Below are 17,169 nucleotides of genomic sequence, written 5' to 3' on the forward strand. Positions count from 1 at the left end.
ACTAATACAAAAGTTTGATTATTCACCCACCCATTTGTCACCCTCTCACCAAAGTTCTCCAAAATTATTTACTTAAATTTATATCAAAAATAATATTTTTCCTCACCCCAACATGACTCCCTATTTCTTCTCCTAGTTTTCTCTTGATCCCCCTTTTCCACTCCTTAATTTGTGTTCATTACTGAATTCAACTAACAAGTCTTATATTTAGTCCCCCAACTACCTCCTATTTTAAATCAAATTTCCTCTTAGATGGAGATTCTTATGTTGGTTCTTGCCACATGGAGGTTCTCTAAATTTTCTCTAGTTTAATTTCTAAATATTTATTTTATTGACCACCCTTTTTTCTTAATGAGTTTAAACTATTTAGGATTTAATATTTATAATTAACTTTATGTCCCTCTAACCTCCCCCCCCAACCATTTTTCTTATTAAAACTCTTATACACATTATATACTTAAAATTTTCCAAATGAGGGGAGGTAGAGTTCTCAAGTGGTATAATATTTTTATTCCTTCTTATTCTCCCTTTACCCCAAGTTTTAGTTTTTATTAGATAACTTTGTTTTGAAACTTCATTTACCACATTATGTGAATTAGTATGATTATCATATCTCAGTTATATTCCACTAGTTTTTTCATGATGCCCAGTGTGTCAAGTTGGACGTGCCCTTCAAGAACTTCCCTTCAAATTTCCAAGGGTGCCATGCCAATTAGTTTCTTCTTGATGCCAAGGGTTCTAAGTCGGTCATGCCCTTCAAGAACGTCCCTTCAAGTTTCAAGGGTGCCATGTTGTTTTCCCTTCAAGCATCTAGTGACCACAAGGGGAAAAAATAGGTGTGGCTATGGAGACCGTTATCTTCTCCTATGTTGTCCACTATACTTAGGCTAACGGTGTTGGGGATCAAGGGATCCACCTTGATGCATGCCCCCCAGTAAAATCCTCATGAGTGGCCCTATCTAGGGTCCACCCCCATGGCATCATGACCTTCAAGGCGGTGGTATCCCAACACCTTCTATTCCAAGTCACAATGGGAGTATTAGCGGGTTGAATTAGGGATGTTGTCCCACCCCTCCCATGAAGTTCCATCTATCTGTACAAACCCATCACCCATGTGTGAGTTGTTCGGCCAAGCAACTAACTTGTGCTTGCAACCACTATCATGTCTTTATAATTCATAGCATAATTTTAAATTTAACTTTAAAAATTTGTGAGATAATTGTATGAAATTCAAACCAAACCAAAGGTTGTCAACTCATCACATGCAAGTGCATCCGGGTGGTCTCTTGTCACACTCAATGATCATAACTAATATTTGATTCATAATATTAGTCACCAACATATTTTTGTATGCCAAATCACCATCATGACATAATCACCAACGTGTTTGTAAATGAGATCAAGAGCTAATGTAAACATACACATAATGAATCTATCATATGATTATACATAGTTATAAAACATATCCATCACAATTATTATCATCATAACATCAAACTGGAAAAAAATAATGATTATCACATCCACTCATAGTAAGAGTCAAATATCTCGATCCTCAACCTAAGGTCCTCAAAGAATAATTTATCAAGGATAATGTCATATCAGGGTCAAACATCTATAGTAGGCACTACATACACCCCCTCTTAACAATGGAATTCGTCCTAAAGTCTTCATAAAATAAAAGGAAAATGGTAGCGCATCTCCTTGGAATCCTCCCAAGTGGTGGAACTCAGACTATAATTGTCCACTAGAACTTAACTTGTTCCACTAATCGTCTCCTAAGCTGCATAGTTCATTGGTCCAGTATGTGAACTGGTTCTACCATCACCATGCCCTCGTCCTAGAAAAATTGTCATTTTGGTTAACCTAATTTTTTATTCATAGCAAAATGGTCATTCCCCTCATCTTGTTATTTTTATAACCCACTGAGTGTGATTTTCGTTGCTATTTTACACCCTCAACATTCTCTTAAGCAACCTCCTCATAGCTCTTCATCATGGGCTATGGAAATTCGTATGATTAATCAGCCTAAAAGGTAGTGGTGTTTTCAAAATATTTGATCTTTAAACCATGTTATATTCATGTCAAATACTCTATAAATTTTAATCCTTTTAACATGCCATAATGTCATTAGGCCATTCACCAAAATAAATCTTTCTATATTGGCCAAGGTCATCAAGGATTGGATAAATTTGATTTTTTTAACATTTCCTTCCCAAATTTTGATATTTTTGAGGAGCTTAAAGGGCATAAAGGCCACCCTACAATATTATCATCATAATTTGATCATGGTCATCGAATTTTTGACAAACATCAATATTTTATTCTCACTAAAATGCATCGATGATCATTTAAAGATGACTATAAGGCATTGGTACCTTCATGGACATCTTACTCTGAAATTTTTTAAGAAAGTTTGGATTCAATCCAATCATTATCCTTGACTTGTAAATACAGATGACATCAAATATTTCTTCGTCTATTAACCAATCATCATGTATGTGATCATAAAGTATATAGTGATCACTGCTTCCATGAAAAATCCAGCATGAGAAACTTCAATACTTTATTATGAATAAAATGCATTAATGATTCTGAAAATTTTGATACTTTTAAGATGACCAAAAGACATTGGCACCCACACCACAATGGATCATTAATTTGATTAAATGACATGAAGGATTACATAAAATTTGATCCTTTTGTAATATGCGGAGATGGAATGTAGGCCTTTATAACATGTCATCTATTGAACATGACCAAAATTTATTAAGGGGCCTCCAAATTTTGATATTTTCAATATGATCGAAAGACAATGGGAGGCTTTACTAAAATTCATATATATAACATGCCCAATTGGCATTAAGGCCCACACAAAATTTATTAATCCTTTTATCACTCCCAATACTTTCAACTTTGGGGCCTTCTCGAGAATCAATGTTTCTACGATGGTCCAATTTGCCGAAAACCTGAAGCTCATCAAGAAATTGACAAAGGACTAGGCCAAGAGAAAGAAGATTGTATCTAAATAGGAGTTGGCTGATATTGAAATCCAAATGTTGGATTTTTCCAGCAAGGAAGAGGAAGTGTATGAATATGATGATCTATAACAGAGTTGTATTAACTAGAAAAAAGGAGGAAGGAGATCATAGAAGAAAGGGAGGTAGAATGGAGATTAAAAATTTGAGCCATTTGGCTCAAATGTGGTGATGAAAACACAAAATTATTCTAAGCCTATGAAAAAGGAAGGAAATTAAGCAACACCATATGGATTCTAAAGAATCCTGAGGGTAAGAGTTCACAAATTTCAAAGGGCTTGCAAATCTGGGTAAGAACCATTTTCAACACCTCTTTTGGGCACAAGAGGAAGTCTGTATGCCTAAGTTATTAGAACAACTCTACTTTTTCTCAAGTTTGTAGATGAAGGAGAGAAAAATGCCTTGATGGATGAAGTATCAGAGGAGCAACTCAAAGTTGTGTTACATAGCTTCCAAAAGGAAAAAATCCTTAGTCCAAACAAATGAATAGTGAGATTCTTTTTGGGTCTATTCGATCTTATTTTCAATGACCACCTCTCAATTATTGAAGAATTGAAAAAGGACCAAAGGATGTTTCCAACTTTTAACTCTACCTTTATTACTCTCATACTCAAGGAAGATTCCCCAAAATCATTTGAGGTCTTTAGGCTCATTTCACTATGTAATGTGATTTACAAAGTAATATCCAAAATAATTACAAATAGATTGAAGTCAATCCTCTAAAAATATATTTCATGGGAGCAATTTGAATTGCTAGAGGGAAGGAAAATATATGAGGCAATCAGAGTGGCTTATGAATGCCTCCATACAGTGAACATTTTAAACCTCAAAGACGTTGTCATCAATATAGGCCTCTCTAAGGAATTTGATATGGTCAACTGAGTTATATTTGTCTTTTTCTCACCCATGTTGGCTTTGATTTGGATTTTATCTCTTGGATAATGAGTTTCCTTCAAACTATCTCTTTCACAGTCCTAATCAATGGATTTGCCTCTCCTTTTTTCCATGCTGAGAGAGGCATTACATGGGTGCTCCTTATCCCCTCTACTTTTCCTATTAGTAGCTCAGGGCCTTAGTCATCTTTTGGATGGTGCAAAATGAAGGGGGATTTCCAGGGTAACCTTGTTAAATGGGCTTTATCATTGACTCATTTATTATTTGTGGAAGACATCCTAATCTTTTGTAATGGTTTCATTAGAGAGGTGGCCAAGTTGGAGGAAATTGTAAATCTCTTTGGTAGAGCCACTAGCATGTCCATAAAGAACAAGAAATCAACTTTCTCCCATCACAATCTAGAAGAGGAGGAGGTGAGACTTATCTCACAATGTAGAAAATATTGTAGATTCACAAGCTCATACAATGTACTAAAGCACAGGACAAGAATCTACTTCTACTTTCAACCAACGAAAGCTAATAAATCGATGAAAACAATATGAACAAGAAAAAGATAAAGCAATGAAACGTAACAAAATATGTATCTGGGGAAAGCCACTGCTCAAAACCCCACTATCCATATTGCATATATCATAAATATGAGTGAAGATACAAAGCTTGTTCTCAATAGAACAATTCCGTACAAGTATGCTCAACTCTCTCAGCTCACAAGCTAGTTCTTGGCCAACACTTAGCTAATTCTGTAGCTCTCCAAGATTCTAATATATTGCATAATTCCTAGGATGAATATCCTGTATTTAAATGGAATCCATGCTTCCAAAACTGTGCAATCCAAACATAGGGTCAATCTCTAATGCATGGATGATATTTACACTCCAATAAATAATACCATTGATAGTACATTGTCCCTGCACTCTAGTCTCAACTGGGTCTTTTTGTGAACTGACATGCAAGAGTTTTCGATGATGGAATCTTCAGTTAACTGGAGTAGTACTAGTGGTTGCACTAGTGCACCAACTGACTGTTAGTCCTCTATTAGTTCCTCAAATAGTTTGGAACTAATTTAACTGAACTTAACTCAATAAACTAAGTGATCTAATTTCCAACTCAATTTAAACTCATACTGGACCCCTAAAACTTAGGGAGAACATATACATGACTACAAAAGGACTTCCAACTTGAAATTCCTAAGCTAATTAAGTTAATTAAACTTAATTAACTATTTACAAGTTTCTTTGAGAATATAATTCAATTTTAATTCACAGTTTAATTCAAGGACAAATTAAATTGGAATTTCTTGTTTCCATTTCTCAACACTCCCTCTGAATAAGAAAGGGATTATCATCTACCCTAATCCTGTCTATGTGAAAATTGAATTTACATCTTGACAATTCCTTTGTAAAAATGTTAGCATCTTGCTCCTTCGTGGGAATGTACTCTAACAACAAAATTCGCCTCAATACACAATCTTTGAGATGATGCTATTGAATATCAATATGCTTGGACTGATGATGAAAAAAATGGATTTTTAGAGAGTTTGATACAACTTTGATTATCACAATAAATCACAGTTGGATCCATTTGCTAACTAAAAAAACCAACCAAGGTCTTCCTCATCCAGATGGCCTCACATGTTGCCTGACTCGCAAGCATGTAATCTGCCTCTGTCGAATTGAGTGCAAGCTATCTCTATTTCCTGTTGTACCGAGAAACTGTCGCTAGCCCAATAGTGAAGATCCCTCTTGATGTGATTTTCTGGTCGGATGGAATCCCTACCCAATTTTCATTGGTGAATCCTTGAAGCTTCACTCCCTCTATCCATCTATACCATTATCCATACTAAGTAGTTCCCTTGAGTTATTGGAAGACATGCTTTGCCGCCTTCCAATATAGCTTTGTAGGCCTAACCATCACTTGACTAAGTTGGTTAACTGCATAGCACATATTCGGTCGTGTGTTCACCAAGTACGTGAGTGAACCCACAAGATGTATATAAATAGTAGCTTCCACTACTTCCCCTAAAGTAGCATTTTCCTTCCTCCAGTTACCTGCTAGAGAAGTCTCCATGGGTTTGTTGCTCTCCACGCAAAATCTCCTGAGTATCTCGTTGGAATACTTGCCCTGAGAAAAAAACAACTCCCCATATCCTTGCCATACCTCCATGCCAAGAAAGTAATGCATAAGCCCCATGTCATTCATCTCAAAATATCTTGCAATGTCCTCCTTGCAAGGCTTGATGAACTATCATCACTTATCAGTATGAGATCATCAACATAAACTAAAATGATCAACATTTTACCTTCCACCACTATGTGTTATAGGTTCGCATCTTCTTCACTCTTCGTGAAGCCCAACCCGGTGAAGTATCTATCTATCATGGTGTACCAAGCACGGGGTGCTTGTTTAAGCCCATACAACACTCTCTTGAGCCGGCACACATGCGACTCACGGTTGAAGGTTTCAAAACCTTCAAGCTGCTCTATGTACACCTCTTCCTAAATTATGCCATTAAGGAAAGCTTCCTTCACATCCATCTGATGTATCTTCCAACCCATTTGTGTTGATTGTGCCAATATAGATCTGATCGACGAGTACCTTGCAACAAGAGAAAAGGTCTCATCATCGTCAATCCCCTTTACTTGTGAAAAGCCATGGGCCATAAATCTAGCCTTATGCTTCTCTACACTACCATATGCAACTTGATTTACCTTGTAAAGCCAATGGAATCTCACTACTCACTGGTCCTCCGGTCTTGGGACCACATCCCAAACATTGTTACGAAATATGGATTCATACTCCACCACCATGACATCAAACCAAACCAGTTTATCCACTACTTCCTTAAAGGAATATGGCTCTGTCACAACACATTCGCCCATAAGATCCATGTATCTAGGGTACCTCTCAGGTGACCTCCTCTACTTGCGCTGAGAAGTGGGTGCCCCCACATTCTCCTGTGCATCATCCAACAATCTGTTAGCCTCTACGGTGTGCTTTCTTCCCTCTTTGGAAGACTTTTCCTGAGTGGATGTCTCCACTCCTGGATCCTCTACATATGGCTGCTCCATATTAATCTGAGGCTCCTCATCCTTAGGAGCTAAAATTTCCTCATCCACATGTAGCTAAAGCTCCCTCTTAAGAGAAACTCACATGGCCTTCTCCTCATCAATTTTGAAATCCATGCGAACCACTTTCATCCTACTAGTCGGAAAGTACACCCGATAGTTGTGAGGTGTAACAATGTACCCCAAAAATATCCAAAACTTTGTTGTCGTTTCAATATTATTTTGTGCATCTTTGGTCACATAGAAATATACCGATGACCCAAAAATCCTGAAGTGACCAACATCTAGCCTCTTATCGGAATAAGCCTCCTTTGTTGTCTTCATCTCAAGCATCCAATGTGGTCTACGGTTTCGAACATAAACCATTGTGTTGCATGACTCAACCCACAAGTGAAGTGGTAGGCCTTGATCATGCAACATCACCCTTATTTCCCCTACTATGCTTGTGTTCTTCCACTTAGCCACCCCATTCCACTGAGGGTTATGGGGTGTCATCAATTCCCGTTAAATCCCTTCTGCTGCATAGAATTTCTTAAACTTGTTTGAGACATACTCAACACCATTATCACTTCATAGAGATTTAAAGTTATTTCCTAACTCTTTCTTCACCAATGCTTTAAACTCACAAAACTTTGTGAAAATTTGATCCTTTTTCTGCATAAAAAATATCCAACATCTTTAAGAAAATTCATCAACAAATATAACATAATACCTATGTTTGGTTGTGGATGCTATCGAGAATGGTCCACACACATCTGAATGGACTTGCTCTAGAATAGCCTCTGCTCGACTGTCTCTGTCGTGAAAGGAAGACTTGGTGTATTTTCCCAAAGTACACCCCTTGCATGTATCAAATTTCTCAAGTGTACCTTTGGGAAGACCAATAGATATCTACTACAATATCTTCAAAGCCCCATGATGCAAGTAGCCCAATAGCTTGTGCCACAACTCAACAACGTCTTGGCTATGCACCCTTTATTCTTTTTTTCTCAAAGCAAGACACTCCTCTAACTCCAGCTTATATATATTCTTCACCCAAATCTCTATCTTATTTACTTGACCTATGGCTATGTGTTGAAGGAATGCCTTTCCTTTTGAGAAGTTCACATCATAGCCTCTATCCTTAAGCATGACAATGGATACCAAGTTCTTCTTCAGCTTGGGCATATACACAACATTATTCAAGGTGAGTGGAGCCCCATGCTCCATCTGAAAAGGACTTGTGCCCAATCCAGTAACACTATACTTCTTTGGTCACCCATCTCGATATGCATCTAGAGATCTTTCTCCTCCAGGTCACTAAATAACACTTTTTCGCCAGTCATGTGGAATGAAGCTCCACTGTCTAAGTACCATACACTTCCCATCATTGATGACACCATGCATGAAATGAGGTGAAAGTACAATTCGAATTGAGAGGCCAAAGCCTCACCTGTCGCTCCTTCTGAGAACTTCTTCTTGGACTTCTTGAGTGGATAATTTGTAGCAAAATGGCCCAACTCATGACAATGAAAGAACTTAACTTTATTCATGTATTTCTTCTTACCTCCATGATAAAAATCTGATTTGGAATGGGAAGCTTTCCCTTCCCCTTATTCGCCTTAATCACTAAGGCATAATTCTCTTCATCATCAGTCTTTGATGAAGAGCCATCTTTGGTGTTCCTCCTGATCTCCTCTTGCATCAAATCTGACCACACTCGTTCCCAATCTGACAACTTCTCTGACCATAGACAGAGTCCTGATAACTATGCCAACTCTTTGGGAGTCCTAGAAGAGCAAGACTCACCATATCATCCTTGACAACCATGAGTCCAACACTTCCAAGTTCATCACGACATTGAGTGAACTTGGTCAAGTATTTTGGAATAGTCTCGCCTTTCTCCATTTTGATTTTTCAAATCTTGTGCTTCAATGCCAATTTTCTTTAGTCACTTTTATTATGATACAATCAATTTTTTCCACATAGATACAAAGTTTCCTTTCCATGGAGACTTGAGACAATGTGGTCTTGAACTCCCTCAAGGATTATCCGCCTCACCTTTGCCACATATTTCTTCCATTCGGCCAAATTATTTGCATCTGATGCTACTGGATTAGGAATTTCTTGATCAACAAATTCGTTCAAGCCATTATCCTCTAGCACAACCTCCATCCTGTCCCTCCAGGCTATAAAATTTTGAGCTGCCTTCGAAGGCATACTCGAGCCGCAAACTGTAGAAGGCCATCAGCCGATCTTGGAGTATGTATTGAAAATTAAAAATTCACCTATAACCCAGAACTCAAAACTTTGAAATCTCCTCTAGTATACTGAATTCAACTCTAATACCATGTAGAAAATCTTATAGATTCAAAATCTCATGCAATGTACTAAAGCACAGGATAAGAATCTACTTCTACTTTCAACCAGTGGAAGCCAATAGATTGATGAAAACAATATGAACAAGAAGAAGACAAATCAATGGCACATAACACAATATGTATCTGGGGAAATCCATTGCTCAAAACCCCGCTATATGTATTGCATATATCAGAAATATGAGTGAATATACAAAGCTTATTCTCACTAAAACAATTCCGCACAAGTATGCTCAACTCTCTCATCTCACAAGCTAGTTCTTGGCCAACACTTAGCCAATTCTGTAGCTCTCCAAGCCCCTAATATATTGCGTAATTCCTAGGATGAATATGTCATATTTAAAGGGAATTCATGCTTCCAAAACTGTGCAATCCAAACATATGATCAATCTCTGATGCATGCATGATATTTACACTCCAGTAAATAATACCACTGATAGTACATTGTCCCTCCATTCTTGTCTCAATTGGTTCTTTCTCTGAACTAACATGCATGATTTTCTCATGAGGGAATCTTCAGTTAATTAGAGTAGCACTAGTGTGTGCACTATTCCACCAACTGATTATTAGTCCTTTATTAGTTCCTCAAACAGTTTGGAACTATTTTAACTAAACTTAACTCGGTAAATTGAGTGATCTGATTTCCAACTCAATTTAAGCTCATACTGGACCCCTAAAACTTAGGGAGAACATATACATGACTACAAAAATACTTCCAACTTGAAATTCCTAGGCTAATTAAGTTAATTAAACATAATTAACTATTTACAAGTGTCTATGAGAATAGAATTCGATTTTAATTCACAGTTTAATTGAAGGAAAAATTATGCTGGAATTTCTTGTGGCCATTTATCAACACACAACATATCACCTTTGGAGTTATATCTAGGTTTCAAATTAAATCCAAATAGTTATTGTAAGGAATATTAGCTATGGCTCCTTGGCAGAATTGATAAAAAGTTGAAAAGTTGGAGCTTCAGTTGGCTCTCTCAGGTAGGTCGCCTAGTATTGATAAAATTTGTCTTGGAAGCCATCGTAGTCTACTGGGTGTCACTAGCTTGGGTCCCTCAATGTATCTTGGAAAGAATTAAAAGAACCTACTTCATTTTTTCTTTGGCCTTTACATCATGAGAAGGGAGCCCTTCCCTGGTTCAAGTGGAGAAAACTTCTTGTTCCATAACATCTGGGTGGTTGGGGACTTAAAAACATATGTTTGTTTTCAAAGGCTTGGGCAGCCAAGTGTGGATGGATATTTCTCTCCACAAATTTTTTGGACTCTCATTGTTACACAAAAATAGATTTCCCCTTATTCATTGGAGGTATGTATTATAAAGGTAGACAAGCCTAGGACAAATATCTCATCCATTTGGAGGGTGGTCCTAAAATCTTTCGATCTCCTTTAAAATGGTTTAGCTTAGAAGGTTGGCAAGGGTCACAGAGTTAAGGTTGGTGTTAAAACTTGGCCTGGGAGTGGCATGGCCCATATTCTCTCTCAACAACTCATTGATTTATTAAGAGACATGGGGTTCTAAAAATTGGTCCATATCAACAGTCAAGTCAATACAACTATTTGAAGACAAGGTTGAAAATTAGTTGAGGAACTTGGGCTTGCAGCTAAGTTTCATGAGCCTTGGAATGATTATTTAATTTCCCTATCTACTAGTCACATCAAAATTTATAAGACAGAGGACGGATTATTCTGGTGTGACTTCCCATTTGGCTACTACACACCAAAACATTGTTACCTTGTACTGTTTTCGAATATAGCCCCAAAAGATCCCAAAAGGTGGGGGTGGGCATTGTGGAAGGCTAAATGTCTGGAAAAAGAAAAAATATTTATGTGGAGCCTGATGGAGAGGAAAGCTCCAACCTAGGAATTTCTTCTTAAGTTCTTTGAAATCATGTCAAGATGGTGCTCACTCTGCAAGAATAATGAAGAATCCATTGAGCATGTCATTCAGAAAGTATGGGATTGTTGGGTTCAACCCAAATTGGCCTCCATTTTGGTGAAGACTTCGCACTTTGTGGAGCAGAGTGCGTAGTGAAGAATGTAGCGGAGCTCAAACTGGACCGTAGCGGAGTGCCAAATTGGACCATGCAGTAAATAGACCGCATGGTATATGGTTTTCGAGGCGGGTCGAAGCCCCTCTTTTTTGTAAAAAGAAAGTAATATTGTAAAAGATGAATTTTTTCGAAGCATAGTATCATGTATTAGGGGAATCCTTCGTATATGGACCATGGTATTTTGATGATATATCCCTCGATGTAATAGTATATATAGGGATCAATAATAAGACGAAAAATAATCTTTATGGTCCAAATATATGTTTATGGTGGAATTATTGTGATCTGTAGTTTTTGGTGAAGGAAAGGCTCTGCAGCTAAGTGCGCACAGACATGAGTCTACAGCTGAGTGCGCAGATGACCTGCAAATTAGTACGCAGGTCAATAACTATTTGTTGTACAACATTCATTATTATAAGAAACAATTCTTTTGGACGTAGTCCCACATTGGGATGAACCATGGTAAAACTTGTGTCTTCATGTGTATTTTCTTATTATATGTTGTAGTGTAGCAGTTTTTTACAATTTCATTTTATTACAGCGCAATGATGATTATGGTTTTATATGATATGTTTATGTGATTAAATGAATGAAAAGAAGTAATTTATGAATGTTAATAATAAAAGAACATAATAATACCACATTGCTTCATCCCTCAAGGCTGCAGAAACCTGGTTATGCATCCTCCCATAGTCACTTCGGGTCAGACTACAATATGATTTCAGGTCGTTGCCGAAAAGGCTAGTGATTAAGGGTTATGTTGGTGTGTAGTATATACCGAACCTAGGTCAGCCAAATCAAAACCAACAAATGGTTCCATTGTTGGGACCTGGATATGTTTGAGGGACATGTTTATGTGGCATCCATTGAAGAAGAGGATTCAATATTGGCTAGAATCGAAGGAGTGAGAATTTCCAGATCAAGAGAACAGAAACATAAAAGAAAATAAAATTGATTGGGCTGCATATATAGAAAATGCACTAGAATACTATAACCTTACTATAGAAGAAGAAGATCCTCAAAACATCAACATAGCAGAATCAGAAGGATACCACAAAGTAAATGGACCTGAGCTAGAGATACCAGACATAACGAAGCCATTAAAGGCACAGAAGGTGAACATACGATCAGAGAAGGAACCAAATTTTGCAACTATAGGAGATTATTAGGATGAGGAGATAGTAAAAAAAGTTACAGAATTTCTTCATGAATATCAGGAATTGTTTCCCACTAAGTTTTTAGATATGAAGGGTATAATAGGATATGTAGGAGTTATTAAGATTCCCCTTAAGCCTGACGTGAAGCCAGTCAAACAAAGACCATATAGATTGAATCCAAAATATAAGGGGAAAGCGAGGGTAGAGCTTGATAAGATGATAGCAGTAGGAATTATTGAACCAATAGAAGAATTAGAATGTGTGAGTCCTATGGTGGTGCAAGAAAAGAAAAATCAAGGAGAAATCAAGATCTATGTTGATTTGAGAAAGTTGAATGATGCATGCTTACATGATCCCTTCCCTACCCCTTTCACAGATGAAGTGTTAGACAATGTAGGAGGTCATGAAGCTTACTCATTATACAAATGGATTTTCAGGATATCATCAGATTAAAATTTCACTTGAAGGTTGGCATAAGACCACGTTTGCTATAGAATGGGGCTCATATCACTATACAGTGATGCCTTTTGGATTGAAAAATGCCCCTGCTATATTTTCTAGGGTGGTGGTCATAGCTTTTAAAGAATATATCCACAAGTTTTTGGAGGTATACTTTGATGACTAGACAATATTTGGATTGTTAAGAAAAAATGTTGGAAGTTTAAGACTTATCCTTGACACATGTAGACATTATCAGATCTCTTTGAACCTAAAGAAGTGCATATTTTGTGTACCTTTTGGCATATTGTTGGGACACATCGTTTGTAAGCAAGGATTAATGGTGGACCCTGCTAAGATTGTTATCATTGTGAACTTTCCTCCACCTAAGACAGTAAGACAGATTCACACTACATTGGGACATATAGGGTATTACAGAAAGTTTATCAAGGGTTATGCTCAGGTTACTGTGCCTATGGAGAAACTATTGAAGAAGAAAGTAACTTTTCAGTGGGATGAAGAATATAAAAAGAGCCTCAACATATTGAAAGAAAATATGGTAGATGCACCTATATTAGTGTTCCATGATTGGAATAAGGAATTCCATGTCCATGTGGATACCTCTTGTATAGCTTTGGTAGTGGTACTAGCACAACCTGGTGAAGGAGAAATTGATCATCTTATACCTTTGCAAGTAAAAAGTTGTCCAAGGCAGAAAAGAATTACACAACTACAAAAATGGAAGCATTGGCTTTGGTGTATTCTTTGTAGAAGTTTAGAAATTATTTGTTGGGGTCACACTTTAAAATGTTTACTGATCATTTTTCACTTAAGTATTTGGTTAATATGCCTGTCTTAGGAGGAAAAATTTGCAAATGGTTATTATTATTCTAGGAATATGACTTTGAAATCATTGTTAAACTAGGCAGATTACATGCAGAACCTGACCATTTTTCAAGATTGGAAACAAGTGAAGAACCAACCAATATAGAAGATAATCTCCCTGATGCACAATTATTTGGAATCAGAGTTCTAGATTACCATTTTGCAGATATTATTCAGTTTTTGAACACAAGAAAGACTCCTTCAGAATATACTACGCAACAGAAGAAAGAATTAGTGGTTAAGGAAGCTGATTTTTCATTAATAGCAGGACACTTATATAAGATGGGACCAGATGAGATATTGTGCGGATATGTTCCTGAACATGAAAGACATACGATTCTAATAGAGGCTCATGAAGGTGCAGCTGGTGGATATTATGAAGGGAAATCCACTGCACAAAATATTTTGAGAGCATGATTGTGGTGGCCTACACTACACAAAGATGTAAAAGAGTATTTTTGAGCATGTGATGTATGTCAAATAATAGGGAATCCTTCAAGAAGAGATGAGATGCCACTGGTACCACAAGTTACATTGCAAGATTTTGATAAATGGGCTATTGATTTTGTTTGACCTATCAACCCACCTGGAAAGAGGACTGGTGCGAGGTACATAATTACTGCAACTGATTATTTGACAAGGTGGGTTGAAACACAACCAACAAAGGATTGCAGTGTAGAGACTGTTGCGAAGTTTATTTTTTAATACATATTGTCAATATTTGGATGTCCAAATATTTTGATGAGTGACCAAGGTTCACACTTCCTAAATAAAATTATTGAAGAGTTGACTGAGGAATTCCAAGTCTATCATCAGAAGAGTACCCCTTATCACCCTTGGACCAATGGAATAGTCGAAGTATTTAATAAGATTTTGGAGAATGCACTAACTAAAGTATGCAATGTGAACAGAGATGATTGGGACCTTAGAATTCTAGCAGTATTATGGGCTTATAGGACTACATGCAAGAATTTGACAAGTCAGGCACCATTCAGGTTAGTTTATGGGAAAGAAGCTGTGATGCACATGGAATACATTATCCCTATCCTAAGGATTACAACTTTTATAGATATGGCAGACCCTGATATAATGGAACAAAGAATGGTGTAGTTGATTTCTTTGGAAGAAGACAGATTTATAGTAGGTTTCCATCAGCAAGAGAAAAGTGTTGGCATGCTAAACATATTAAGAAGAAGAAGTTTCAGGTAGAAGATCTTGTTCTCCTCTATGACAGTAAGTTTGTTACATTTCTAGGAAAATTCAAGATGCATTGGTTAGGCCCCTACATTATCAAGCATGTTACTGATGGAGGCACAATTCAATTAGAAAAGTTAAATGGAGAATTGATTCAGGGAAGAGTAAATGGCAGTAGGATGAAGTTGTCAAGGGGCAACCCTGCCCCTACAACTTCACTCTAAGGAAGAAATGAGAAAATTCTTAGCGCCACCTAGAGTTGAAATTCAGCACTGGACTATAAGCTATGTTGTAGAAAGAGCTTCAACGTAGGAAGTTTCTTCGCTAACAGTCTCAAGTATGTTGGAATTCGTAGGAGCCATGACATAAGAAGAGATATTCACTACAATATGGATGTTTCAAAGTTTTCTAGAAAACATAAATATGACCGTTAAAAGGAAAAAATACGATAAAGTTTCATTTATGATGATAGATTGGTAGGATCTAAGGATAGATATGCAATTAATGAACACAAATTGAATGCAATCTGGAAAAAATTCGATCTAATGATGGGGTTCGAATTTCAAACTTATTATAAAAGGCTACCTCCTGCCCGGATTTGGAACTTTGTAGAATTGAGACCTTGAGTATTGATAGTGCAAAGAAATTTTAGCGATTTTTCACATGAACATCCTGTCAACTGAATAATTTGTGTGTATATTCAATGAGAGAGGCTTAGAAGGAGCCATGGAAAAATTCGTTGCAGCAACCGTTGGTACGCCCACAACATCACCTAAGATGCTCATAGTAGCATCACCCGCAACAACATCAACTGCAGTAGCATCAACAAAAAAATAGTAGAGATTGTCGAGGAACAAACCGACCAAAGAAGAAAGAACCAAGAAGAAAAATGATAATAAACCTGTCAATGCTTAAAAAAACCTAATAAATTCAAAGACAAAGAAGAATAAGTGGAGGAGGTGCAGATGGAAATAGACGGTGAAGAATTTCCATTGTCTCTACCACCATAAATTCCACCAAGGAAACTGAATACCAAACCAATCAAAGACTCGAAGGATGCAAAGTTAGGCAACTTCACACCGCTACTACCAGAGAAAGTACCATTTATTGGGGAATTACTTGGAAAAATACCATATTTGATGTTCACGAATTATGAATTTAACGACAAGAAGTACCCTCAATTCGCACCAAACCAGTATTTGAAATAGGTGCACCACCCAGACAATGCAGTGACAAGGTTAGAACCACAGTAGTGGGAAAATGGGTTGGCGTAGTCGGGTTTATTGAATATGTTAAATTTGTTGCACTTCAGTAGAAGTCTGGGCAACACGATGTGTGTGCATTAGTTTCTCGTACTGGTGCACGACGGGGGCTTATGAATGGGAAATAAGATCCTTATAGACCCAATGTTGATATGGAGGATCACGAGACTACCATAACAAGGGCAGAAAACTGCAAAAAAAATTGTTGGAAAGTATCAGGACTGTGCCATAGTGGACAACATGAAGAAGAAATTTGAGCTAGAAAAAGGAAAAATAGGCTACAACATAAATTCAATCAGTGACCAGGTAGTTCGCTTTGCAGCACAAATATTGGTTGGGAAGATCATGAGAAAATGTCGGGTGAATAGAGTTCCTGAATTGGTGGTTTCATTAGCCACGTAGTGTGTCAATGGGGTCCAGTATAACTGGGTTGAATACCTATGCAAGGAATTTCTTGATGATTTCCATGAAGTCCAGGAGAAAGGTACCACATTCCATTATGTGTGGTTATTTTTTATTATTGCAATGTTAGCATGGAGAGAGTCGGAGGATTCACAATTCCCCCTAGTAGCATCAGATGTTTGTGAAGCCGGGTAGTATGCCTCACTATGGTTTACCGCACAACCTTCACGAGAAATGGAGAACAGGATGTCCTTCATATTTTATCATATGGATTTTCATATGTTAGTGAAACAACACCCTCACCTGTTGTCAAGCCTATACGAACAATATAGTGTTGTTGTGAAGTTCAATGTTGATTTTCACAGAGTATATATACATCCTTGTAGGGATACAAGAAAGAAATGGAAACCCAT

General features: G+C 37.2%; 1 protein-coding gene across 1 annotated transcript; it reads left to right on the top strand.

The window, feature by feature from the left end:
- Positions 1-13,353: 13,353 nt before the first annotated feature.
- On the top strand, positions 13,354-14,315 carry LOC149207473 (uncharacterized). Its single transcript, XM_089398052.1, has 2 exons — positions 13,354-13,707; positions 13,908-14,315. Exons 1-2 carry the CDS (start codon positions 13,354-13,356, stop codon positions 14,313-14,315), a joined length of 762 nt encoding a protein of 253 aa, XP_089254178.1.
- Positions 14,316-17,169: the final 2,854 nt, after the last annotated feature.

The sequence above is a fragment of the Pinus tabuliformis genome, chromosome 1_2 (genome assembly GCF_031772625.1).
Source record: "Pinus tabuliformis cultivar Carrire ecotype Pingquan chromosome 1_2, CPIR1, whole genome shotgun sequence".
Classification (NCBI taxonomy): Eukaryota; Viridiplantae; Streptophyta; class Pinopsida; order Pinales; family Pinaceae; genus Pinus; species Pinus tabuliformis.

Coding starts and splice junctions, on each gene's coding strand:
- LOC149207473 (XM_089398052.1), top strand. CDS start 13,354: ATGGTGGACCCTGCTAAGATTGTTATCATTGTGAACTTTCCTCCACCT. Junction 13,708..13,907: donor ATCATCTTATACCTTTGCAA/GTAAAAAGTTGT, acceptor TTATTATTCTAG/GAATATGACTTTGAAATCAT.